This window comes from Perissodus microlepis, chromosome 3 (assembly GCF_051167445.1).
Source record: "Perissodus microlepis isolate ML-2025 ecotype Zambia chromosome 3, ASM5116744v1, whole genome shotgun sequence".
Taxonomy (NCBI): domain Eukaryota; kingdom Metazoa; phylum Chordata; class Actinopteri; order Cichliformes; family Cichlidae; genus Perissodus; species Perissodus microlepis.
In genome coordinates, this window is record NC_140463.1 from 25,844,315 (window position 1) to 25,871,966 (window position 27,652).

Sequence of the window (27,652 nt, forward strand, 5' to 3'; positions counted from 1 at the left end):
CTCGCGCCAGAACCAATCCAGCGGTCGCTCGGTGCGCACAGACATACAGCAAGTTTCTGACGTCTGTTCTCGAAAAGAAAGGACTAAATTCACAGGATATTTTTCACCTTTTTTATTTTATTATTAATTTTTGTGAACTTCTGTGAAAGTGAAGCCTGCGTGTTAGCGCTCCGTGGATGAGGGAGGAAGTTACGCGTAAAGAGGGAAATGAGGTTTACTGTGTGTGGGGGATCTAAGGCTGTAAGTGACAGTGAGTGAGACGTTAACATCATTAAAAAATGAGGTAAGAATCTCACCTGTCTTTCTAACACACTTACGCCGTTTAAATCGAGTAACTGTAGCGCAGATGTTAATGCGCAAAAGCGCCTTTTTTCCGCCTTGACGCACAGTTCACGTCGCCGCTTTAATTTATTACAGTTAAATCGGTTTTAAAGCGACAATAACCACCCAACAAGAGCAAGAACCGCACGTCAAACGGATAGACCTATTTTAAACTGTTCTCAGTCCTTAATATTTTGTCCCTCTCTGTTTAGCCAATTACCAGTTTATTAAACTCTGACAGATGCTTCCATCATCCATCAGAAACAGAGACAGAGGTGGCTTTGTTACCTTCCCCCTTTTATCTTTTTTTTGTCTGAATTTGCTTTTAAAGCTTTCTACAAACTCTGATTTCCAGGTTTTCCGTGCAGGTAAAATCTCTCTGTGAGAGGCTCTTTCTAAACTTCACCAGCTGCCCTTGAACTTGTGCGAGAAATCCTTAAATTGTGGGACTTTCTTTGGCTTGACCAATGACTTTTAGTCGCTAAAGTCAAGACAGTGGGTCGAGTTTGTGGCATTCAGCACACAGAATTAAGTTTAAAATAATTTTGTAACGAGATTTTTTTTTTTTGTACGCTGTCAAATTGCCTTTCTTTGTTATATAACCTAAAAAAGGTGGTTTAAAAATGCCTTTAAGTGTCCTGTAAGTGTTAAAAAATACTCCCATTTGATTAAAAAGAGTTTCCAAAGTTGGTTTTCATCTTAAAGAGATCTGGTTTTGTACACTTTATTAAACTAGATAGTTTTAATAGTCTTTTACACAGTTTTGAGAACCTGGACCAGGTATCTGCATTGATTTTCTTGGAAAGCCCCTTCTTCTTTCTGTAAAGTGCTTCACAGACACAGAATAGAGTAGTGAAACCAGCAGGCATGGGAAAAGGACCACAAAGTAAGAACAATAACTGCGCTGTCTCTGCCACATGAGCAGACACAGTGCTCCTGTGTTAGAGAGTGAATGAAAGAAACCACGCTGTTGTCATTCAATCTCAAAGTGTGCGGCTTAAAGCTGACCTCCTGCGCCGGGTGCAGGTTGGTCAAGGTGAGCGGTTTGAATCAGATGAATTACCAGGTAATCCCTCCATGACTCTGCTATTAAATCTGATATCTGATGGTTTTTTTGCAGCAGACTGGACAGATCAAAAGGATATTTTAATCTGTGAATTGATGGGGACTTGGAAGTGGCAGTCATGATGTTTTGCATACTAATCAGATACAGTGAGGAAAGGGGAAGAGGCAGATCAGAGCAAACCACTGCATCTAGGTGGTGGCTTGAAAAAATGTTTCCAATGCTCAGTGAGTGCGTCAGCTGCGTGTCATTCCAGTACACACCTGAACAGGGTGCATGCATGAGTGTGTTACTGGGGAAGTGCCTGCAGCCAGACTAACACGTTTTTTTGCATAATGGGGAAAGGACTAGAAGAAGTCGGTCATTAAAATAGCATTAAAACCGAGGGCAGGTACAAACTGAGTGCGCGTGTTATCAGGCTTTGGAAGCTGAAGGTGAAGGCTTGGCTTGGTTTAACCTTTGCTGAATGTGTGGTCTTTCTGTGTTTTTCTTGTTGACAGGGAGACCCTTCTTCCCCCCAGTATGGATCAGAGCCCATCTAAAGAGGTTATCTTGCAGTTTAAGATTCCTTATCGACAATCTTTGGGTCCGTAACACATCCAGAGGGAGCGTCTTCAGCCTCATCGCCTGACTTGCAGAGTGCTGAAAACAGAGGAGCTGGACTCTCTCTGAAATACTCTCTGACTCTTCTCCTTGCTGCTCAGACGTTAACAGCACCCGACAAGGGAAAGTAAAGACAAACAAACACTGTTCTAGTGTGTTTTTGTCATGCAGAGGAGCTGACGGGCACAAGGGGAAAAGCAAAGTGACAGGTTGGCAGACTGCGAAAGCCCTCGCACTCACACTGGGTCACCATGCCAGACGAGTCCCGAGGTATCCCGGACGAGGGGAAGCCTGGAGCAGAAGTTTCGCAGCTGTCCTTGGTGCCAAATATTGTTGTCGTCTCCAACGACGGGGAGGGCAAAGTCAACGGGCGCAACATCATTGAGCTGGAGGACTTCACAGACAACTTAAAGCGCTCTGCTAAAAGCAGAAATGGTAGCACAGGCAGCCTCGTCATCGGAGGCGAGTCAGGACTCAGTGCATCCCAGGTTTCCGTAGAGGTGGGAGTGGCCAAGACTGCACAGGCCCCCAAACCAAACAAAGCCAACTCTTTGGTGAGGGGAGCAGGTGCAGATTGTGATAAGCTACAAAGTGACAGCAGGGCTTCGATGCAAAAGAACAGCTGCAGTGATTCGGACTACGGAAGCTCAAAATCCCTTCCCGGTTACGGCGGCGCGAGTTTAAGCGCTGATTCCTGTGACGAAGAGCTGTCTGAGCTCGATGGAAATGTATTCGAAAAGGCTAGCCGGATCTCTCCCATCAATCGGTCTGAATCCAGCTTGAACACCTCTCAGCTTGAGCAAACCCCTAAAAACAGTCATGACAACTATAGCATTGATTCTAAAACTGACGTGACTACTAAAGCAAAAACAAAAAATTCACTGAGTGGAAGCTCGCCAGAATTACCCAGTGTTTCCCCCAGGGCCAGCCAATCCGGGGACAGCATCGACATCAGGTGGGCCAACGAAGATGACGACCGACGAAGCAACCTGTCCAGGCAGACTGTGATAGAGGGCGTGTGCTGCTGCTATCAGGCCACCCACAGGGCTTGTCTGCAGTGCGTGGAGGAGACTCCGTTAATGGTGTCTGGACTGGTGCTGACATTGGTCTTCAGTTTGGTCATTATCATCGTCCTCGCCGCCACAAGGGTGAGAATTAAAGTGAACACTAAACAGCCATGCTTCAGTTTGGGAAATGCACCCCACTGAGCACCAGAGGTCCATTTCCTGGTCCCTTTATGTCTGATTTTGATGCAAGAGGGAAGTAGATGTCCACATCACACACAGTTGCTGTTTCCAAAATAAAAGCACGTGGATCTGTAGTTTCTTGAGTTCAAAATTTGATTGAAATTGTAGATCAGACAACATAATCAGTATCTTATTCTTATCGTATTCCAGAGTTTTTTCTAGTTTTTGCTATGTAACTTTGCACTGTCCACTTTCTCCTGTAACAGAACAAATTTCCCACGTGTGGGACTAATAAAGGTTATCTTATCTTATCTTATCTTATCTTATCTTATCTTATCTTATCTTATCTTATCTTATTTTATCTTATAACATCCACTCCAGATACACAGACCAAAACGCAGAGTAGCCTCATTGATGGCTATTTTAGTCCAAGTTTTCCTGGGCAAGATACTTCACCCCAAAATGCATCCATCGAGGTGTGATAGGCTGAGAGATTAAAAGTTCTTAGAGTTCAGTAAACAGTAAAGAGCTCTATAACTGTGTGTGTGTGTGTGTGTGTGTGTGTGTGTGTGTGTGTGTGTGTGTGTGTGTGTGTGTGTGAATCTGACTTCTGTTGCGCAGATGGTTGCCAGTAGGTGGCCTGTGACTGAGACCTAAAGCAGCAAAACATAGCCAGCATATAGAGTCAGATAAGTGCAAGTCACGTAGATGCCAAAGAATTACAAGAAAAGATCAGAACTGCCACTTTTGAGATTATCAACATGAGCGTAACCAAAGGAGAAATCTTACAGCCAGTGGCACCAAGAAAATGGAGGATTAAACCTGTTTCACCAAAACGCAACAGCATTCCTGTTGCACTTCACTTAGACCACATGACTTCTTACAATTGCAAGTCACTGTTGTACATGAAAGCCGTACATACAAATATTACCTGCCTTTGAAAAGTTTGTTTTAAGTACTGTTTTCTGTCTCTAAAAAAGGGTGATCTGTAAGAACCGGTTGCTATCGTATCAGACGATACAATAAAAATAAAACATCAAATTATCTAAAAAGCTAAAAAAAAATTTTTTATCATTTTCAGATAAGATCAGATAAGTTAAGATATCCTTTATTAGTCCCATAAATGATAGGTAGATAGGTACATTCATATCATTACAGCAGTAGATTGGACAGAGCAAGAATAAATAGATCCAGTATAACCAAAGAACAATAATATTATACAAGATAAAATGTACATATATGCAAGGTAACATTTTCGCTAATGGTATTTACAAAGGCTTCCCTTTATATCTAAATTTTGGGTGGGGGGGGGAGAAAGTTGATTAATCACCTTTTTAGGCTTGAACAAAGGCTTTCACTCGAGCTTATCCCAAACATTCACTATTCACCTTTACCTGCTCAACAAGTTTTCTGTTTTGAGGTCTAAAAGACATCTAAGAAGTTAAATAAAATATAATCACATTTTGCTTCTCATTTATAGCCCAGCTAAGCTATATAATGACAAAGGAGAAAGCACTTCTTTTCATTGTACTCGTGAATTTCAATTCACTTTATGTTCTCTGAAACACATAAACCTACATTTGAGTCAGAATACTGTCCAGTCTTGTGTTTGCACGGCAGTATTTAGTGCTAACGCTAGCCGCACACTGCATGTGCATCACCAAGCTAGCATGCTAATCTCCCTCCCGTTTAATTTATAAATACCAACTTTTAAAGTGGATAGATGACCGTAACACTTAGTCAAAACTAATATTTCCATTTTAAAAATAACCAATCCTCCCTGTCATTGTGAAAATTAAAATACCTTTACTTCCTGTGGCTGAAGCAGATTAAAAACATGGCACCACCTGTTTGAAGCTGAGCCCGGCTTTCACGTCTGATGAATAAAAGCATTTTAATTTTGCTCCTTTGTGCTAAGCAGGCAGGTGTTTTTTGGATATAGTAAACAGCAAAGTAAGCTCTTCCAAATGCATTAATATTAATAGGAAGTGCTCCTTTCCCTGCCACTGTTAATGCTGTGCAGGAGTTTGTGCAGGAGCAGACAATTTAGTTTTCTTTTAGAGCATTTTTTAAACTTTCAAACAGCTGAGATGTTGGTGACATTAAAGCACTATTTCACTTTTTCTGTCTTTTCACAGACAATAAGCGAACATGTGGGCGCTCTGTCCATTGTTAGCATTGTTCTTTGCCTGAGCACGATGCTGCTCGTCTGCCTGCCCTGGCTGGCCACGGTGAGGCGCTGTCGAGGAGCGCTGGCCCTCTTCGTCTGGGGGATACTATACATCACTGCGATGGTCTTCGTCTTCACGGGCGGACAAGTGACAGCGTGGGAACAGGTGATTTCCAATGGTCCTGAGCACAGATAAATGGGAGGGTTACATCAGGATGGGCTCCGGTGTAAAATCTGCGCCAAATAAACATACACATCTGTCCGCAGTGGCAACTCCTCGGGAAACAAAGGAGTAGTTAAAAGTGAAAAGACGCCCAGGACAGCTGGGATAAGCTCTAAACTGCTGCATGTTTCTTTCTTCTTAGGTCGCGTTCTTCCTCTTCCTCTCTCTCAGCGTGTACACGGTGCTGCCTCTCTCGCTGGCCTGGGCCCTCATGGTCGGGATAGGGACCAGTGTTTCGCACGTCATCATCATCAGCGTCTACGTTCCTGTCACCAGACCAGAGACACCAGATCTGGCTGTGCAGGTTCACACACATGTCATATTTGAATATATTTAAACTAGTTTCTAACGGCACCAGGGTCATGTTAGCCTTCCTCTTGTGACGTTAATTGTTTTTCCCTATTTCTTATTAATGAAAAGGGTTTGGTCGTGCTGAAATTATAATTGGTGTGTGCTTTGGAAGTTCATATGTAAATTTTGGAGACATGCTTCCTTTTGCATGAGCCAGAAAAGAAAAAAAACAAACCTCAAATTCAAATAGAGTGATACAGCGGTATCAACAGGGCTCAGTTACTTTGGAAAAATGTAAATCACCCGTTGTTATTATTAGTGAAGTCATAAACACATGCAGTTGTGGTCTGATGTTCATATTCACTCATCATGTGCGTGACTTTTAATGATTTCTTTTGGATTTTCAAGGGTCAGATATAGACACACCCCCCACTAATATTTGGGTTACTGTCTCTTGACATGTTGGGCCTCAAGAAAACGCTTTTGATATCCATCAACAAGCTTCTGGCATAATTCTGGCTAGATGTATGACTACTCATCTTGGCAGAATCACTAGAATTCATTTAAATAAGTTGGTTTCCTGGCACAGACACGGCTCTTAAGCATAGTGAGGATGGGGACTGGCATCGGCTCCCGGGCCTGGCAGATCCCCAAAGAAGGCATGCCCTAGAAAGCAGTAATAACTGTGTGTTACGAAGGTCATGGACCTCTGCAGTAATATAAGTGGTAGGCCTGCTAGCGAAGATAAGTAGCCCCTGGCCTCAATAAGGTGGTCGAGGGGACTTTTGAAGGTCTTTCCAGAAGTTTAATGTTAGCCTACTCTATCGGAGCCAAAACCAGTTTTTATGTATGTTTGGAAATCTCAGTATCTAGGGTTACTTCATGTCAAGTTGTTTGTAAGTGGCTTAGCGGCCCTTCTGTTTTGTTTGCTAGTCTTTTGCCTCATGTACATTGTGTTTAGTTTTCCTTCCTTTCCTGTCCTGGTTTAGGTTCATCTGGTTCTTAATTGCCCTGCTGTTTGGTTTTTCCCGATAACTCTCGTGTCTATTTAAAGCCTTTGTTTGCCTGTGTTTGTTTTACTGTTTTTCCTCCTCTGTTTCCTGTATATTGCCTGCATGTTTCCGCATTTGGATTTAAGGACTTTGTTTTGGGGGTCTGGGATTTTTCTGCTTCTGTAAACAAAGGTCAGTGTTTTGTTTATTCAGCTCAGCTTTTGAGTCTGTATTTGGGTACGTGCTTTGCAATTCATAACAGTCTCATCTGACAAGAAAACTTTTCTCTGGATGGCATTTGGCTCGTCCATGAAGAGAGCTGCAAATTCCTGTCGAGATTGAAGCAGAGGCTTCTCCCTTGGTCGGCGCCCTCTCAATCCATGATGTAAAACTGGCTTCAAACTGTGGACAGTGATGCTGGTGTTGCAGCAGTTTCCACTTCATGTTAGTCTTGAGCCTTGGTGGTTCGTGGGTTATTCCTGAACATCCGTGGGTCTTCTTTCAGGTCTTAGTGGTGACACATCAAATAACTTGTACTTACATAAAATCATTTAAACTGATGAGCTTTTGTAAATCTACAATCTTTCCTTCTCAGATCTTCTCAATGAGTTCTATCAAACAAATCATTTTTATGCTGCAAAGAGAAACTACCAGTTGGAGTCAGTCATGACCACTTACGAGAAGTTAGTGAGAAGACACTGTAGAACATATTAAATGTTTAAGTGAGTGCCTGTATATATTTGAGCCTATATGTATACTTTTAAGCAGTATATGTTCAACCTTGTGCAGCCTGGACAAAGAACAGCTCAAAGAAATCATTAAAAGTCCAAAAATTACCACGGCATTCATTCAAGCTCATGATCCATGGATCAAATCAAATTAAATGTGTTTGTAAGCAGCTGTGCAGTTTGCAGTTCTCAGTTAGTGAAACATATCTCGTGCTCTGTGTCTCTAATTTTCATATAACAGCGTATATGAGAGGACGGCTAAAGTATAACCACCCCCTCTCCTCTGACTGTTTCGTCTCTCAGCTGGTGGCGAATGCTGTGCTGTTTGCATGCGTGAACACCGTGGGAGTTTTTCACCTGTACAGGACTGAGAAAGACCTCCGGATATCCAATCAGAAGCGAGAGCAGTTCAGCGCCATACGCTCCCAGAAGGAAATAAAGAAATATCAGCAGGTCAGCTTCTCAAACAGACGTGACTCACATCAGGCCTCCGAATTCCATTCAAACCCGTTTCATTGTCGTTTCATTTGGGCAGAGCATTCGTCCGCTCTGCTTACCTTTGTTTAGCACATTGCAGTTATTTGCTTACATGAATGACACAAAACTAAAGTGTCTGACCCCGCCCTTTATTGATTTTGGCTTGGAGCGTTTTATTGCCTTCAATGAAATATAATTTTGTTTCGATGTCTCTTTCGCTGCCAGCGTGACGAGCCAGAAAGTTAATTTTCTTCGCTCCTGCTTCAAATTTCCGAAATAAAGATACAAAAGTGTGCTTTAATCCATCCTACAGCTAAAGTAGTAAAATAAACAAATGAGATAATTTGATAAATTAATCTCTCCTCCATTCCTCTTGGGGGCAGCTCATTTAATTGACTCGTATGTGTAATCGCTCTCATTAAAGTCGTCTTTATGTGACACTGTATGCTTTTCTTGCTATTAGTCCAATAGATTAATCATTCACTTGTCTGAAGTCGAGCAGCGTATATAATAGGCGAGCCTGAATGGGAACCATTTACAGCAAGTAAACAAATAGATGAAACTTGATCCACCGAGTAAACATGGCAGCGCTTCAAGGAGGCTTTTGATGGCCATCTCTTTCTTTTACAGCCATTGTGAACTCCTCACCCACCTTCTCTACACACACACACACACATGTAACCCCCGTCCTGTCTGTTTCCCCGGCAACAGGAGCAGCTCCTGCTGTCCGTGTTGCCACGGTACATCGCCGTGGAGCTGAAGACGGAGGTAATAAGCAGGCTGTCGAATCCCAAGAGCGACGACGAGAATAAATCAACCTCAAACAACTTTCACAGCCTGTATGTACGGCAGCACAGAGACGTCAGGTGAGCATCGCCGGGAGAAAGTGCTGATTGTCCTTTCGTGATGTCGACTGTGATATCGTTCTATTATTCATGTTTGGTGGGATTAACTATCTCAAGAAGTACACAAAGTCCTGAAAATGTAAAAATATGCAGTGAATGACATCAGAATAAGAGATAGCAGACAGTTTCAAGCAGGTTAGTGGGGCGGACTCGCCAGCTGTATACACATGTACCAAGAAAAGACTTCAAAAGTAGGAAATCAGGAATGTCAAGCTGACTTTGCATCGTGGGACACAAGCACTGATCTTAAGGGGGTCAGAAACTCTCCTAAGAAGACGTTTAACTACTCTTTGAATCGCTGACATACCTTAATATAAGAAAAAGAAGGTTTACATGACAAAGCAATGCTGCTGTAATAAATGAAAGAAATCTAATAGGAATAAATGTGTCAAATATCAGAAAAAGCTCTGGGTGGTCATTAATGAGACTGACTCGTAATTATAAAACAAGGTTTTTGTTAGTTGACAGAAAAGCTGTAAAACTCATGAAAATACAGTTAAAAGTGGGTCAGATTGGATTGGAGTCTTTACCGGCCCAATTCCGGCACACGGCCCTCATGTTTAGCACGCCTGTATTAAATTGTTTCAAATTCAGGTGTGGACGGGTGAGGTCACAGTGAAAGTTTCCAGCACACGGTTCTGCTGTTTACACCACCACCCCCTCCACAAACAAATGTAGCAGTAGCGTCATGTGTTTGTGTCTGATGTCTGCTCAAATGACATAATGCTGACGTGAGAACAAGACCCGGGCCCCTTCCTGAAGACAACACAAACACAGCGCTGTGTTTGTGAACCACTTTGATCTAGAAAAACATAATCATCTGTAACCACATAGCACCAACTTTGATATGGCGTCATATATGTGATATTTACGTTGTTCTTTAACATTACCGCAGGGTGCTGTTAGTTCAGACTTACCAAATTATGACCAAATGTAAAATCTAAATATAGAAAGGTCTATATTTAGATTGTACAATAGGGCTACACCTTTAACATTTACACACCTGTTCTTATGTGTGTAAAAAGAGTTTGAGTTAGCTGATAAGGTATCTTAGCAGTTTTATCTAAATGCTTATAAAACATCCTGATTTTAGCTTGGTAGCAGGCTAACACAGTCTCGCAGTGCACTTGTGGAAACCTCAGAGGTGACGATGAAGGCAGTTTATTCATTAGTCGCCAGAAATGGGAAGGTGTGAGGGTGGCGTGCAATGATTATGATGATTAGAAGGACTTTAAGGCATAGAACAGATCCTTTAATGAATGGATGAGTGTCAGTTAATAAGGCTTAAAGTAAAGTGGTGTGTTTGTCTGTGTGGGTTCATGTAGCATCCTGTACGCCGACATCGTGGGCTTCACGAAGCTGGCGAGCACCTGCACACCCGAAGAGCTGGTCGCTGTGCTCAACAAGCTCTTCGGCAGATTTGACGAGATCGCCAAGGTGCAAATACCAGCTCACCCACCCCGAAATAACCCTTTCATTTCCCCACAAAGACTTGATTTGTGTCAGCTCTGACCTCCCGGACTCACTTTCTCGTCCCTTTCTTTCCATATGTAGAGGAATGGGTGTCTTCGCATTAAGATCCTGGGGGATTGCTACTATTGTGTGTCTGGTCTGCCTGACCCCATTCCCACCCACGCCAAGAACTGTGTTAAGATGGGGTTGGACATGTGCACTGCCATCAGGTCAGTTTATCTCAAGTTATTTCAAGTTTTACTCATATTTAGGTGTATTTCAGGCGATTTTGTTTTTCTCCACACATACAGACGACTGTAAGAAAAAGAAATGTGCTTTACGTTTGTTTAAAACGTCTGACGTGCTAAAAATAATTTTCCATCTGAGTAAAGCACGTCGGTTTTGTGAATTTCCATGTGATGTACCCTGTTTAAGTTCCTCTTTGTGCTCGTTGCGCTCATATTCAAATGTACGACTGAAAGCAGACTTTATCCTGCTGCTGGGAGCATACAGTAGCAACTATAAAGAGTCCATAATACACTGGTGCTGCTCATTTCAGTGAGGTCTTGTGTGATTTTGTCCTACAATGTTCATGAAATGTCGAAATATCTGGCTTTGTTTGCACGGTTTTGCTCATATTTGGATAAAAATAGGTGTATAAATTTACATTACAGTGTCATGTGTCAGTCTGATGGGAAGATTAGTGATTTACATTAATGATTGGGGGTTATTTTAATAGTCTTTCATTTTTGATTTCCCCTCTAAGGCATAAATTAAAAACAACATTTTGTACAGAAGCAGCTTCTACAGGGCGGTCAGTGTGGGTTATTGTTTAAACTAACGAAACGTTAACATAAGATTATAATGTTCTTCAGCTGCATCACCATCTTTTCTTGCGTTTCACTGCACAAACAGGGGATTGCCACTTCTGTAAAGTATTTGCAGCCCTTTGTTTCTTATATTTGTTGCTTTCATCATTAGCAGTTTTTTTGTTTTTTGATTTCTTCTTATTTTCCTTTCTTTTGTTTCTGGGTTTGTCTGTCTCACTGGCTCCTTGTTTTACTTTGAAGGTTTGCTTTCGTATGTGACCTGATCTGGTTTTACTTTCTATTCCTTCCTCTCCTGTTTCCCCCTCACTCATTGTTGTCACCTGTTGACTTGTCTTTCCGTCTCTGCCCTTTGTTGAGGTTGTGCTGCTGTGATGTCCACAGTGGTGCACTATGAGATTAACGGCTCAGCGAGCTGTGTCGAGCTTGACGTCAGAGTTTTCCATGTCAGGAAAATTGCTCTTTTTTGACCTAGCTAAATCACCATGGTAACTGATGCTGAACACAAAACCTAGTCTGGAGCAGGTCCGGAGTTTTTCCTTCCCACTGTCACCAAGTGCTTTCTAATACGGGCTGTCTGATTGTTGGGGTTTTCTCCGTATTATTGAAGGGTCTTTGAACCAATGTATATAATATATATATATACACTTATATATATTGTTTTATTTGTCTTTTGGTACTTTTTCTTGTCTTCTTAGCACTGTGGACGAAACAAGGCCAGAAAGGATCAGGGCTGAATGTTTCTGATTTGATTCATGCCTTTGTCTCCCTGTAGTAACCTGCGAGAGGCAACCGGGGTGCAGATCAACATGCGAGTAGGCGTTCACACGGGCAACGTGCTCTGCGGCGTAATTGGCTTGCAGAAGTGGCAGTACGACGTGTGGTCAGATGACGTCACCTTAGCCAACCACATGGAGTCCGGAGGTCTCCCTGGGTGAGAGACGCTTAAAGTCAGTTTAAACATAATGAAACTCTGAGCTGTGTGTATTTTATTATTTCTACTGTTCATCTATAGGCGGGTCCACATCACAGAGGAGACGCTCCAACACTTGAACGGAGCGTACGAAGTTGAGGATGGGGACGGGGGGAGTCGGGACCATCTTCTGAAGGGCAGAAAAACATACCTGGTGATTGACCCCAAGAAGCCACACCGTCCTCCCAGGAGGCACGGACTGGTAGGTGTCTGCCCGTCTGTGAGACACGGGTCAGGTATTTTTCCAAAAATATCAAACAAATGTGAACTTCATCCTACTCCTTTCCAAGTTTATAAACTATGTGGTAAATACAGATATTCACAGAAGCTGTTTGTTTTTTTCTTTTACTTTGGTTTTCAGTTTACAGTGTGTTATGTTTTTACTTTATCAGTCAAATTTTTGTAGTATTTTTGATCCCTGGTAACCTTATTAATACCCACATTAAATTTTCCTGTTAAAAATACTGCAGCCAATCAAGCTGAAACACCTTTCATTTCCTCGAACCTTGGAAATCCCAACCTCTGACTTCAAATAAAACACGTGTTTGTCTTCTTGTGAATTTCTTTACAACTGCGGGGAAATCATCTCAAAAGGACTCTAAGTATACTCGTGAAAATACCCTTCACTGTTCCCGCTCACATGACCCGTGATTAAACGAACTTGTGACACGTTGTCTTTAAAAGACAGAAGGTGCCAGATTGAATCTTTCGAGTGTTTTCTCACTCTTGTGCTGCGCGAGAAAATCAAACGTGTTGTGCCTCATTCCATGTTAGGAATTTCAGCTGTGTTTGTGCCCAGCTTAACCCTTAGATGCACACGTGGGGTCAAAAATGACCCCACGTGTGCATTTTCTTCAAAATCTTTAAAATGCAAAGTTGTAATATATTCATATTCCAGGTATTCCTCATAAAACATGTTTGTAACATGAGGCCATTTGCATTTTTATTTATTTTTTCATTAATTTAAAGAAAATGCAGTTTCTGTATCACTACCCCACTCTTCCACAACTGGGGTCAAAAATGACCCCAAGCAGTTCCTGTGGAATCTTCTATGAAACTTTCATTCTTAGCAACTCTGACTGACCCACTTACACTTCTGATGGATCAAGAATTAATTATTACACAGTAACATACATGATTTATAGCCAGGGCTGCACATAAGTGGTCCGCAGGTGTGCATGTCAAAACAAAAGTATTCCCGGAAATTCATAGAATATGCGCTTCTTTTGTGGTGGAGAAACACCAAAGTAATTGCATATGGAGCTTGCTTCTTCGACATCTTTAAGAGTTCTGAACAAATGTCTGTCCTCCTCCAGAACATCTAATGTACGCAAACAAGCGTTGCAACTTCTTATCTGGTATGCGTCTTTTATTTTGACAGCAAATGCCCACCTGCGGACCATTTATGTGCAGCCCTGTTTATAGTTTACTGTGCATTTCAAACATTGTCCTTTCTGATGTTGTTTTTTTTTTTTAAATATTTAAAGTAACATGGCTGCTATGAGGCCAGCAAGGATCCCTGTGGATCTTGCCCTACAAATGATCCAGGACGGATGGGATGAAGAGCCCATCGGAGGCACTGACTCAGAATCTGACATCTAAGATATAGAGGACCCAGACTATTGTCCCCCCCACTGAACAAGGCCAGTCAGATACAGAGGAGTCCTCTGATGAGTCCTCTGAAGAGGAAATGGATATTGAGTCTAACAGAATGAGCCCCTCTTACTGCTCTAGCCACGATATTCTGAATTAGTCACCCAGGGCTTGCACCTGGGTTTAGTACTTTCTCCCCAATAGATGCATGGAAGATGTTCATGTCTGATAATATAATAGAAGAGGTGCTGACATGCACAAACATGGAGGCATGAAGAGTAGCCATAGACAGGGGAAAAGATTGGAAAAATGTAATCAAACATAAGCTCCTGGCCTTCATTTGATTGACCATTCTTGCAGGAAGTGAGAAGAACTGAGATGTACCAGTCGGTGTGTTTTTTGGGAGTCCAATTAAAAGATTTAAAGATATTCGCCGTTTCTTGCACTTTGATGACAAGAGGACCAGAGCCTACCGACTGAAAACAAACCACATGGCAGCTTTCCGCTACATATGGGGCCTGTTCCTGGTCAACTGCAGGCAGAAATTCATCCTCAGTGATTGTGTTACAGTGGATGAACAACTTGTGCCTTTCAGAAGGAAGGCCCAGCTTCTGCAGTATATGCCGAGCAAGCATACAAAAGTGATACAAGTGATACAAAAACTGCAATTAATTAAAATTAATGAAAAAATAAATAAAAATGCAAAGTGCCTCATGTCACAAACATGTTTTATGGGGAATACCTCAAATATGAAAATATTACAACTCTTCGTTTTAAAGATTTTGAAGAATAACAACCGAGTTTATAGCAAAATGCATTGTTTCTATTTGGGGTCATTTTTGACCCCACTCGTGGAAGAGTGTAGGTATTGGTAGGTTGTGCATCCAAGGGTTAAGGAATCAACACGTTGCTGTAATATGTAATTTCACAACAGCAACCACAATGTAAACCGTTACGCTTAAAAAGGGAAGCTGTTAGATTAAAAGCTGTTAGGAAGATGATAGTGGTGTTCCCTCTGGAAACCCTCTGTTGTATTGTATCTGTTAGGAAAATGAATTACAGTTCAAATCATGTTAAGCTGTAATATTTGCCCCAATTTCAGCCCAGCCATCTTACACCAGGGGAGAACAGGCAGCGAGCGTCACTGCGGATGTCTCAGTACCTCCAGTCCTGGAAGAGCGTCAACCCCTTCGAAGGCCTAAGCAACCCCGAGGCCAGACGGCCCAAGAAGTCAACCACCGTACGTATCTGTGCATTTGTGCTGTTGCTGCTTCGTTTCTCCCTCAGAAATGCAGCGTGTCACATCACCTCCTTTGCTTGGCCTCTAATCAGCGTTTCATTATTAACTCCATTGTGCATTTGAATAAGGTGTCAATCTATTTCTCACTGTGTTTATGTTTGTTTGTTTGTGTGATTGATTCAGGAACGCCTGGTTTCACAAGATGACTGGTTAGTAAAAGATCACCAAAGATCACTAGAGAAGTCATGCAAAAAAGCATTAGTTGTTTATTCAAGTTTAATAGAAATAAATAGAACAATAACATCCATCCTTTAATCCCTGGATGTGTCTAACATGTTCCTCTTTCTTTCCCAGTTTGGTCATTGATAACAGTGTTAGGGGATCGCTGGACACGCTGGACATTAAAAGGTAAGATTTATTGTTTTAGTGCTCCTGTAGAGTTAAAACGGTTTTAACAGTCCTCTGAAAACCTCAGCACACCCCACCATTCAGTCGCTCGTAGAACTTTTTTGGTCCACTGTTCTTGGCAATGAGGATTTATTTATGCACAGTCAAGGTCCCACTTAAGCATTTGTTTCAGGTTGAGGTCTGGACTTTGCTTGGGACCAGTGTTGTGTTGCATCAACCAGTTTCAACCAGGCTTTAGGTGACTGATAGATGGCCTCAAATTTGACTCTAGAATACTTTGGCAAACAGAGGAGTTCACGGTCGACTCAGCGAGCACAAGTTGTCCTGTAGTTGTAAAACAAGCCCAAATCATGACCCCTCCACCACTGTGCTTCACAGCTGATAGTGTTTGGCTGCAGCTTTGTAAACCTAACCTGTTCATTTTTGAGAGAAGAGGCCTTCCATACATGTTCAATCTTTTTCTAACTGTGCTGTCATGAACTTTAACATTTAACATGCCAACTGAGGCCTGTAGAGTCTGAGCTTTGTGCAGTTTCTCTGAACATAGCACAGTCTGACCTCGGGGGTGAATTTGCTGTCAGATCATGTCATTGTGTTAACAAACACCTGACTGCTCCAGAGCAGCAAATTAGGTGCTCTGACACCTGCTGATGTTCAGTTAATTAAGGACATTTGACATTAACAGTGCCTGACTCCAACCGTACCCTCTTAACTCCTGTGGACGCCGTGGGGGTGTATGTAGTTTTTCATAAGACTGCGTGACTGTTAGTCATTAAAATTAATTTAAGAAACTTGATTTGTTGAATATTTCTGGCTTCTGTGATTCGTCCTCTGATTGTTTTCCAATCTTTCATTCAGGAAGAGAGCAAAGAAGCTCAACTGTTTGACTCTGCTGTTCAACGATATCAACTTAGAGAAACAGGTAGATTCATTCAAGTCAAAGATGAGATTACTGGACTTTTAAGCGCGTTTAAGGTTCTATTGAGCATTTTTAAGCCATTTACACTATTTTTTTGTTTGTTTGTTTTCAGTTCCGCTTTTCAGAAGTGGAAGGTTTGCACCACTCAATGAGCTGCTTAGGTTTAATTTTCGTCGCTCTTTTCACCGTCCAGATGTTGGTCTCTAAGACGTGAGTAATACTGTTTCTTGCTTGCCGTCTCACAAGCGCACACGTCTTTTATTATTTGGGGAGAAAGTGGTGTGAACTATGAATTTTCACTCTTCTACAGGAACTTCGTGATGGCGGTGTCCTACGGTGTGACCTTTGCAGTGATGGTGGTGTTCTTGTTCATTGCTTTCACTGGATACTTGGAGGTAAACAAACCCAGGCGGGCTGTGTTTAATACATATCAACAGGTGATCCGCCTTTTATCGACAGTCTAGGTTTCAGTGTCAGTGGTTCTTCAAATGAAGAGAAAACACGCGTACGTGCACCTGCGGTGTGAACGGTCCAGGTTCAGGGTTGACTGACGGCTCCAGAGGAACACGCAGGAGCTTTTGCACATTTAGTCCTGCATTTTTTATTTTTAATACAAGACAAAAGCAAAGAAAACAATGAAAACCAAACCATGCACACCCTGAATCTTATACCAATTCTCATAAATGTAAAAATATTTCTTTGCTTTTAATAGAAATGCTCGCTGAGACACATTTAACACGCCTCTGTCCATCTCCTCAGTCCGTTTTTGCACAAGAGTATCCCTTCACTTTTACCGAGTGTTATCAACGTTATCATCTCACTTTAACTCTGAAAAGAGCAGCGATTTGAATTCAGTTTAATTTAATTAAGTAGTGCTTCACAGTTTGGATGAAAAGTGCAAACGTCTCAATATGCAGACACTTGTTTATGCACAGTTAAAGCAACTAAAATCGCTCCAAATAGCTTTATTAAGATAGGTGACGTAATGAGCATTTTTTTTTATTGTTTCACAGAAATGGCGTTCCAAGATGCCGGTGGGTGTCCAGTGGATATCTGGGCTATCCCGCGGCGTCGCCACCAGGGCTGTGCTGCGGTTGTTTGTGATCATTATCTGTGTGCTCATCACTCTGCTGATGGCCATGCTCAACCTTGTAAGTTCCTTCATCGGTCGTTCTGCCAGTAACGTCTCAGAGTAAAAAACAACTCTCTTTTTGTTTCATTTTTATTTATTTTTATTTTTTAAAGTGCTCTTGACCAACAGTTCTCCAGGCTTTCTGAAGTTCTTTCAAAGTTGGACATCGGGTGCTTTTTCATTCATTTTCAGTCCAGTCGTTTTAGTTTTAGAGGAAATTTTCTGTTTTCTACTAGCAGCTGGTCGTAATAAACCCATTTGTTCCCATTTCTTTAGTTGAATCTATTAAAAATGTGAAAGATAATAAAAATAGTGTTTTTGTATCAACAAGGTTATTGACAAAGAGCTGAAAACCTGCTATATCTCATTATAATGAGTGTTACCTTTTTTAAGGACACACTGGACAACAGCAGATGACCATCATCTGAAAGTAATGTCCTTAGAGAAAAAATCCACCAATCTACTTTTCTCTGCATATTTCAGAGTGGCCTGTTATTGTGGGCAGTCTAAGGCACACCTGTGCAATATTCATGCTTTCTAATCAGCACCTTGACATGCCACACCTGTGAGGTGGGATGGATTATCTCGGCAAACGAGAAGTTCTCACTAACACAGATTTAGACAGATTTGTGAACAGTATTTGATAGTAATGGGTCCTTTGTGTCTGTAGAAAAGGTTTCAGATCTTTAAGTTCAGCTCATGAAAAATGGGAGCAAAAACAAAAGTGTTGTGTTTATATTTTTGTTCAGTGTAGAAACAGTATCAGCCATGGATTGGCCTCCCCAGAACTCTCCCAGATCTCAACATATGCCCTATATAATGTATTTCAAAGCATGTTTGCATCTGTTTCAGTAAATCACTGCAATTATTTCCTATATTCCTAACAAAATAAAAAGAAATTAGGGGTGACTCAAGACTTTGGCACAGCATAGCGTTTAGCTATAAATTCATTCATAACAAAACAGCTAAACAATTATTGATCTTTTGTAGATTAACTAAATGGGCCTCTTCACTCTGTTATATCTCATTTACTGTTTTAACTTTAAATTTCTTGCAGCACTTCCTTCCTGGAAATAACTGCACCAGCATAGCCAACAACACAGAGTGGGAAAGTTTGAAACTCCACACGCTGCCTGTGAGTAAATAAATGCTTCACTGCGCCTTTATTACATGTTAAATAATGTACTTTATCATTTCTTTGGGGCAGTATGATAGTTTGTTAGATTTCTTAATAACATTGTTATTTATAGATCTATGTGACTTGTTTTTTTGCCTCTGCACAGACTTGAACGTTGCTAAAATACTTGACATTTAGCTCCTACATTTCTGAAAGATATTTGGCCAAGAGAGCTACATAGCTGCTTGAACTTATTAGAACATTTCACTCGAAGTATTCCAAGTCACGCCCAACCTGTTGTACTCACATATTTCTCCTGCTACCTCCCTCTGTCCAAACATGCAGTATTACCTGTACTGCTGCCTGCTGGCCATGCTGGGAGTGATTGTGTTCACCAGGACGTGCATGTCTGTGAAAACACTGCTGCTCACACTGGCTGTCGTGGTTTACCTCGCCCTCTTCCTCTATGTTTTCGAGTCAAGATCAACCTGCCTCATCGAACTGTTTTATAATGGTTCCAAGTGAGTACATTTCACTTCTCCACATATGGAAAAAGCCAACACTGGCAAAGCACTCGCCTCATTCTCCATATTTCCCAGAGCAATGGTTAAAATAACTTTGCAAGGTTCAAGTCCTCCAATATCTCATGTTTGTAGCAGATTTTAATAAATAGATTTCAAAAGGCACTATGGCATCAGTTGATACCATAGTGTCTAAATGAAAATGAAAAAAATAATAAAAATAAATACGTTTAAAAAAATAAAGAATTGTAAAAACTATCAATAATAATAATAATAATGAAATGTAAAAACAAATAAATAAAATAAAATGATAAAATGTAATAAAATTTAATTATAAAATAAAATAAATAAATCTTGAATGAGTTTGAATCTTAACCTCAAGGTCAATCTCAGGTTTTCAGAAAATGCTGTGAACACGATGACTGGGAAGGAACGATTTTCAAATAACAGGACATGAGGGATGGTGGTTAGTATTTTTAAATGTTGGCAACCAAATTTAAGCTGTAAATGTGATTTTAAAGACAGAACTTTTCCTCTTATGTTAAACTTTTCATGATAAATAAAGCTGCAACTAATATCTACATGTGTTTTGATGTGTCTTTTTCAGGCTTTTTGTGTTAATAAAAAGCCAAAAATGAAAGAAAAGTGTAACAGTATTTTACTAACACCCCCCGGCCCCACCACCCTCCCCTCCACAATAAGAATAGTCTAAGCAGACAAGCCCAGACCTCCCTCAACCCCCAGGCTGCCTCCTCTAGTCTCAGTTTATCTAGTGTGACACCCTGGTGTTCTCAAGCTGGCTGACAGATGTAATCTACAAACAAAACACTTCATCTAGGAAGTATCCCAGTCAAATACCTGAACCACCTCAACTGCCTCCTTTTATGTGGAGTATTGGGTCTACTCTGAGCCCCTGAGCTCCTAACTCTGGGGCTAAGTCCACACTCGCCCGGATAGATTTGAAAATCCACACTAGCGTTTTCAGTCATTTTCACAGAGTTGTGCGTGTGTATGTGTTTTCGTGAGCGTTTTCGAAATGCTCAATGTCAATGTGGACGGGAGGCCAAAACTGAGAGAAAACGATGCGTTTTCAAATGAAAACCCATTAGTGTGGACGTAGCCTAAGTCCTCCACCCTTTTCCAGTTGAGAAGCATGACCTTTTTGAAAAAAAAAAAAGGTAAACACATCACCAGGATAAGCCTTTGATTTTGGTTTATAATTGATCGGACACAAATCAGCCGCTCCACTTTAGAAGTGTGCTGTTAATCTTTAATGGGGGGGGGGGGTCTTAATTATCCACTTCAGCTTTAAGCTATTTGTTTTAGAACAGCACTAAATGTGGACGAGCCTCCACAGGAAGTAAAAGTGTGCAGGGAGACGGTGTAGGAGATGAGGTGGAACTGGGCCATAGTGTGCTTTGCCAAGCCAAAGTGTTGGATTTCCTACTCTTTGTCTACCTCTGAGAGTCCAGATTGTGAATCCTGGTCTGGAGTTTCACATCAGCATTACTTATTCATCGGCTTTCTATAGACTGAGGCCCGCCTGGGGGCGCCGGCCGCATCGGCTGTGTGTGATACAAGACACTGGTCTTTGAACATATATGTAATGGAAACATGTTAGAAGCCTGCACGGTTCTACATATAATAACATGCATGGGATTTTCCACAGGCCCGGAGTCCTGAAGGACCCTCAAATCATGTCTGGGATTTGGCTGTCCATCTTTTACATTGTATGCGTCATACTGGCCAGACAGGTGAGTGTGTGTGTTTGTGTGTGTCCGTGTGCAAGAAGTTCTTTAACAAAGGAAATGCCGTGCATGTCACATCCGGGTTTAAACCAATGCTTCTTCGCTTCTCTCTCAGGATGAGCTGAGCTGCCGTGTAGATTTCCTGCTGGAGCGCTGTTTCAAGACAGAGAGAGATGAGATGGAGACCATGGAGAACGTCAATAAGCTCCTCCTGCAGAACGTCTTGCCACTTCACGTCGCCTCTTTCTTCGTGGGCAAAAACATCAATAACCAGGTAAGTAAGACATTCCCAAGGTGCACAGCTTCTGTCCTTTATCTGTTCAATACAGATCCAGTTGGAAACAAGCCTGATACTCATATTTATCTTCCACTGTGTGACATTCCGAGGAATTTAATGAGGAAATATGAAAGTGGGCGTGTAAGGATCATTTGCAGCACCACATTTTTGTCCTTGGAGCTTTGCATGATTCACAGTTCAAAATAATTCTTATTTATCAAGAACTGCTCCATTGAGGCAAAAATCAGTTATCCTTTGATTATTTGGCACAATCGAACATAGATTTAAGGAATATTTTTAACAAACCGACACGGTGGTACAGTGGTTAGCGATTTAGCCACACAGGAAGAAGGTCCTGGGTGTAAATCCACCATCTGGTCTTTCTATGTGTGGAGCTTGCATGTTCTTCCCGTGTCTGTGTGGATTCTCTCCAGGTTCCTGCTACAGTGTAAAGCATGCAGGCAGTGGGCTGAGGTGGTTCCGAAATCAGCCATTGGTGTGAATGGTTGTCCATCTCTCTGTGTTAGCTCTGTGACAGATTGGTGACTTGTCCAGGATGTACCCTTCCTCTCACCCTGTGGCAGCTTGGATAGGCTTCGGCCACCCACCTGCAGCCCTGAATTGGATAAATGACAGAAGATGGATGGATTGATGGGGAAAAAAAACTTTATTTGAAAGCCAAAAAAGAGAATTTAGGTTTAAATCTAGTCGGTTGCACACCCCTATATTTGTCTTTTATCGGGCTTTGGTGCAGCTCCTCAGTTCATCCTCTATCAAAGACAAGCTGCTTTATCTGGGGTGGCTGTAGCTCAGGTGGCAGAGCAGGTCAGCCACTAATCAGAAGGTCGGTGGTTCGATCCCAGGCTGCCTCCTGGCTGCATGCCAAATATCCTTGGGCAAGATACTAACCCCATGTTTGCCTACTGGTGGTCAGAGGGCCCGGTGGCGCCAGTGTCTGGCAGCCTCGCCTCTGTCAGTGCGCCCCAGGGCAGCTGTGGCTACAACGTAGCTTGCCATTGCCTGTGTGTGAATGGGTGAATGACTGAATGTAGTGTAAAGCGCTTTGGGGTCCTTAGGGACTGAGTAAAGCGCTATACAAATGCAGGCCATTTACCATCTCTGCCTTTAAGCCAGTTTTCTTCTGATTGGCTGTCCCCTGCAAACAGAAGGTTTGTGAACGATAGGTGGGTGGGGCATTCTTGGCTCAGATGGCCATATTACGGATGTCCACTCTGTTTGACATCATACAGTGAAAGAGTAGACGACAATCTCAAAAACAGTGCTTAGAGTGGTTTTAATTCTCATGGCCTTTACTTGTACATACCTCTGACCTCGTGTGAATTATTGGTTAACAGCACATATTTGACAGGAAATAAAGGGAAAAAAGTTTCTGCTTCATATATTTTTCTTACTATTTGTACCACCGCAATCATTCAGTCAGCCATATTTGAGAGTAGTTAGTCTGAAAACACTGTGGAGGGAAAAAAAATCAATGATTTTTGGATGTTGAGTGAGTTGAGTGTTGGCACCAACACGTTAGTTTCGAGTTATGAAACCTTTTTGGAGTTTCACGTGCAAAAAGCAGCAGAACAGGTTTGACTTTTGAGGGCTCCTGCATGCAAATTGGATGAAAATAGGCTTATGCTGGAATTATTTTTTTAATCATAATTTTATTTTACATCCTTTCAGGACCTGTACAGTCAGTCATATGACTGCGTGTGCGTGATGTTTGCATCGGTGCCTCAGTTCAAGGAGTTTTACAACGAGACGAGCGAAAACAAAGACGGCCTGGAGTGTTTGCGATTCCTCAACGAAATCATATCAGACTTCGATGAGGTATGAGGAAGCTGACGGTGTGAAGTCCTGCTGCTGTCAGCACCAGCCTGCTGGAACGTTTTGTCTTTTCTGCCTCTTTCTCACTCTCTCTTCCTCTTTGTGTCTCTTTCACGCAGCTTCTTTCAAAGCCCAAGTTCTCCTCGGTGGAGAAGATTAAGACCATCGGCAGCACCTACATGGCTGCTGCAGGGCTGACACAGTTGGCTCCGGGGGATGAAAGAAAGGTTGGTGACCCTGAAGTCACAGCTTTAGGTTATCACCGTGCTGAGTAGGTCATTACCTGCAGGTTGCACACAGGATGACTGACATACTCAGGAAAAGAATTTGGATTTGCAAATCCAGGCTTGCAAAGCCGTCTTCTGGTCTACTTTTAAAGTGTAAACAAACTGCACACGCTCCCTCTGACTGAATACTGTGATCTCTGGCTCCCCCTACAGAAATCTGACATGTCCTACAGCCACGTGCGCTCCATGGTGGAGTTCGCCATCGCTTTGATGGCCAAACTAGAAAACATCAACAAACACTCTTTTAACAGCTTTAAATTGAGGATTGGTGAGTCTCTGCAGAAGAATAATGCAGATGTTACAGATTATTTATAGTCTGGTTATTTATTGTTATTTTCAGAGTCGAATCAGAAGTTGCATGATGTCTGTTTATTTTTCATTTTTATAAACAGCTAAATGATTTAAAGAAAGACAACACGGGTGGATGGATGGTGCTGATCTCACCTCCTCAGACAGTCTTGATAACCCTGAAATAACTTCTGTCTGCTGTTCACCTTCAGGGATCAACCACGGCCCAGTGATTGCAGGAGTCATCGGAGCCCATAAACCTCAGTATGATATTTGGGGGAACTCTGTTAACGTGGCCAGCAGGATGGACAGTACAGGAGTACTGGACAAGATCCAGGTCAGTTTTGTTTTTTGGAATATATCCTGAGTCTGTTTCTCTCACCAGTGTTTGAAGGATTTGGTGTAACAAGCCTATAATATGATAATAAAATATTGTATGGTGGTTTATTGATGTTTGTAAAGGCATTAATGCATTATTAAAGGACGCCAGTCTGATGAAAGTTTCAATATTGTTCAGTAAGATAAGATAAACTTTATTTACTGACTCTCAAAGGTTAGGAAAGTCGTTTACAGCAGCTACAAATCAAACACGACCTAAAATAGCTTATAGAAGAAGAACAAAATATATAGCTCAATAAAATAACATAAGGACACAATACGACAAAACAAATATTTCAAGGTAAAATTAAGTTCTATTAGATAGAAAAAAAATCAAATAAAATTTTAATGGAGATTATTTTTGTTGTGTGTTTTTTAGGGGTATTTTTAGTTTTCTGGTAAGAATGCCACACAACAACACTACAATAAATGTAATGGTTTTCTAGGCCTGCAACTTCTTCCTTTGTCCAGTTTCCTCAGTATTTTAAGGACATCCCGCTCATCAGGCTGAGATATGCCAAGTTTTCAGCTAATAGCTCCCTGTGAATCACCTTGTCGGTCCAAAAACACTATTTCATGTATGTCAAGCTGCCATGTGCTGGTTGTGTGAAGCAGGCAAGAGAGGGCTCAAGCGCAGACTCATGGAGGCAAATAATAAATTTTTTAAGTTAATAATTTATTGCAGAACATCAGACAATGCAAAACTAACTAAAACTGGAATGTACAAGTAACTAAACAGGCAGGTAGGCAGAACACACAGCAGGGAATGAAGGAAACACAACACTGGACAGAGGGAGACAGAGACTTAAATACACAGTACAACGACGAGGGAACAGAAAACACATGGGAACACAGCTGAGACAAATTAGACATGACGAGTCCAGGGAAGCTAAACTAAGCACACTGAACATGGAACATAAGACCTTCACAATAAAACAGGAAATGAAGGAATGCAAGACTGACACACGAGTTTGACAGAGGAGTGGAGGAACGGCAGACGAGGGGGGACATGACGGGCCGGGGGAAACGTAGAGTGGAACACAAGAAAAACAAGACACAAGAGGGAATCTAATAATCAAGGAACTAAACAGAGACTACTAGTGAACCAGAACACAAACCATAATACAAAATATTACCAAAACACAAGAGACTCAAAATGTAGGGTCAAATTGACCCAGAACCATGACACAAGCTATGCTATCTTTGGCTTTTTTCAATAGATTCAACTAAAGAAATTGAAACAAATTGAGTGTTTTTACAACAGGTTGTTAGTAACAAAGTGGCTAAATTTGATCCCTTGCTTTTTGTTTGGGAGCCTTTTTTTATGCTTGAAGGATTCAAGCATAAAAACAACAAACATTACTCTTAAAAGGCAAAAAGACTGAACTGAAAACGAGTGAAAAAGCAGCCAATGTCCAAAGAAAACTTTGAAATACCTTCATAAAACCTGGAGAACTATTGTCCAAGAGCACTTTAAGAATTACAAGAAAGCTGACTCTTTGGAAGCAAATCTAAGGCTTTAACGTCATACTGTACCATGTATAAAAGTATCAGTTTTCTTAAGTTTAAATTAAATGGATTTTTTTAAAAGCTAGAAAAAGTCTGTATATATGCATATATATATATATATATATATATATATATGTATAGATAGATAGATAGATAGATAGATAGATAGATAGATAGATAGATAGATAGATAGATAGATAGATAGATACACATAAACAAATTTGCTGAGGCAATTCTGGCCCACGGGCCATGTGTTTGGAAACAAATTGTTCTAGAGGAACAAGATCAGTCCTGTAGCACCATCGGGTTAATCTACTAGAATTTTATGCAAAAAGCCCCAAAGACAGTCGCTTGGTTGCATTAAAAGAACGTCCATTTCTTTGAGACATTCAGGTTCTCGTTACAATAAGGTCTTGATGTCTACTCCCCTCCTCATTGGTTGGATGTGCTGAGTGACAGGACGTGGTCTGATTCATATAATCGAATTAACTGGGGTCAGGACTTTTCTTGTGACTCCAGCACGACATCATCTTTTCTTTCATACTGAGCTGTGAGCTCTGCCTTGGCAGCTCGTTGCCTCTTGCGCTTTTCTGTTGCCTCAGGTGTGGTTTTTTTTTTGGCACAGCAGCTTAAAGGTGCCTGGAGAGACATATAACCTAACTCTTTTTATTGTCATTTTCTGGCTCGCAGGTGACCGAGGAGACGTCCCAGATGGTCCAGACTGTGGGATACGGCGTCACTCTCAGAGGAAAAGTGAATGTGAAGGGGAAGGGGGAGCTCACCACCTACTTTGTTAACACGGATCACACGTCTCCTGATTTCTGATCAAGCCTTCACTGCAGGCCACGGCCCAGACACAAGCTGCAGGTGCTTGTTGTTTGTCTGTAGCAGCCAAGCTCACACTTGCATGACTCATTCTGGGGTTTTCTTTTTTTCTTTTTCCACACGGAGAAACACAATCAGTGTGAAGGACTTAAAATAAAACACCACTGTATGTTCAGCCAGGCCGGCAGTCATTATAGACAACTGCACGGCCTCTGTGTGATGTAACGGCAAAGGTCAACACCCGGCAATCATTCACATTCACCAAAGAGAAGCCAATTCAGACTGGTCAAAGGAAGGCGCACAACTGCAAGCAAGCAACCGAAAGCAGGGAGCTTTCCACGCATGCTGCTTTCCACGCATGCTGCCTACTGTTTCTGTACTGTATCTGTGTTTCATGTGAAACTGCTGCAGACACTTTTCATTGTATTATTTTGAAAACATTAAATGAAATATGCTTTTTTTGGTACATTGGTCGTGGCTGAATCACACAATACTCGTGTATGAAGTTATAAGGTACCAAAGATCACTGCTGTTATATGAAGGATCATATAGGATTTACATTTAGAGGATTTTATTTTAGATTATTTATGTTTTTCACTACAGACATTTAGGTTTTAGCTCAGATATCTTTACATTTTTCACTTTTGTTTTTTTTTTTACTGTATTGCTGCATTTGCTGTCTTCTGATATAATGACTCGTCATTGAAGGAAAAACACTGGCACTGCTCATAACTTTAGCTACGCCTGTGAAAAGGGTTTATATGTGCAGCTGGAAACAGGTTTGGTAATATTTTTGTTTTAACCTGAGGGAATCACAAGCTGTTCCATGGGATAGGAAAGAAAAATATTTGTGTAAAATATATTTATTTTTGTGATTTTTTTTTTAGTATTATTGTTATTATTCTCTAACCTGTGCTTTTATTGTATTGTGAAATTCTGAAAAGAATAAGGACTGGCTGGTCATATGTCCTCACTGCTGGAGCCAGAGAGATTTAATAAAACCATATAGCTCTGAAATATGATTTATTTATCGAGTGTGGCCCCATAGCTGTCATTAATTATGCTGTAAAACATCAGAATATCAGTATAATTACGCCATTAAAAAAGAGTCACATGATGCACATTTGGAAATTTTGCACTTTAAAAAGACTTATTTTATGTTTTAAAGGATCCTATTCTGATTGTGCTCAGAATATTTCTTCGTCTTCTTTTTTTGGATGTGTATTTCTGAGTAAGTTGAAGAATTCACTCTATTTATAAGCTAATAAAAAAATAAAAAAAAAACACATGTGTCTCTGTCGTGTGTGTGTGTGTGTGTGTGGAAGTTTCCTACGTGCATCAGTGAGCACTTTAACAAGAACTGTG

The 27,652-nt window shown here is 41.3% G+C and overlaps 1 protein-coding gene across 1 annotated transcript; it reads left to right on the plus strand.

The window, feature by feature from the left end:
* LOC146390725 (adenylate cyclase type 2) lies at nt 1-27,540 on the plus strand. Its single transcript, XM_084923702.1, has 26 exons — nt 1-283; nt 1,885-3,135; nt 5,313-5,510; nt 5,710-5,871; nt 7,882-8,031; nt 8,767-8,921; nt 10,286-10,397; nt 10,515-10,642; nt 12,015-12,173; nt 12,255-12,414; nt 14,908-15,045; nt 15,229-15,254; nt 15,400-15,453; nt 16,312-16,375; nt 16,485-16,582; nt 16,683-16,767; nt 17,386-17,523; nt 18,562-18,639; nt 18,967-19,142; nt 20,812-20,896; nt 21,006-21,164; nt 22,857-23,003; nt 23,120-23,227; nt 23,441-23,555; nt 23,788-23,912; nt 26,153-27,540. The coding sequence occupies exons 2-26, from the start codon at nt 2,239-2,241 to the stop codon at nt 26,285-26,287; spliced, it is 3,852 nt and encodes a 1,283-aa protein (XP_084779828.1). The 5' UTR covers nt 1-283; nt 1,885-2,238; the 3' UTR covers nt 26,288-27,540.
* The last annotated feature ends 112 nt before the right edge of the window (nt 27,541-27,652 follow it).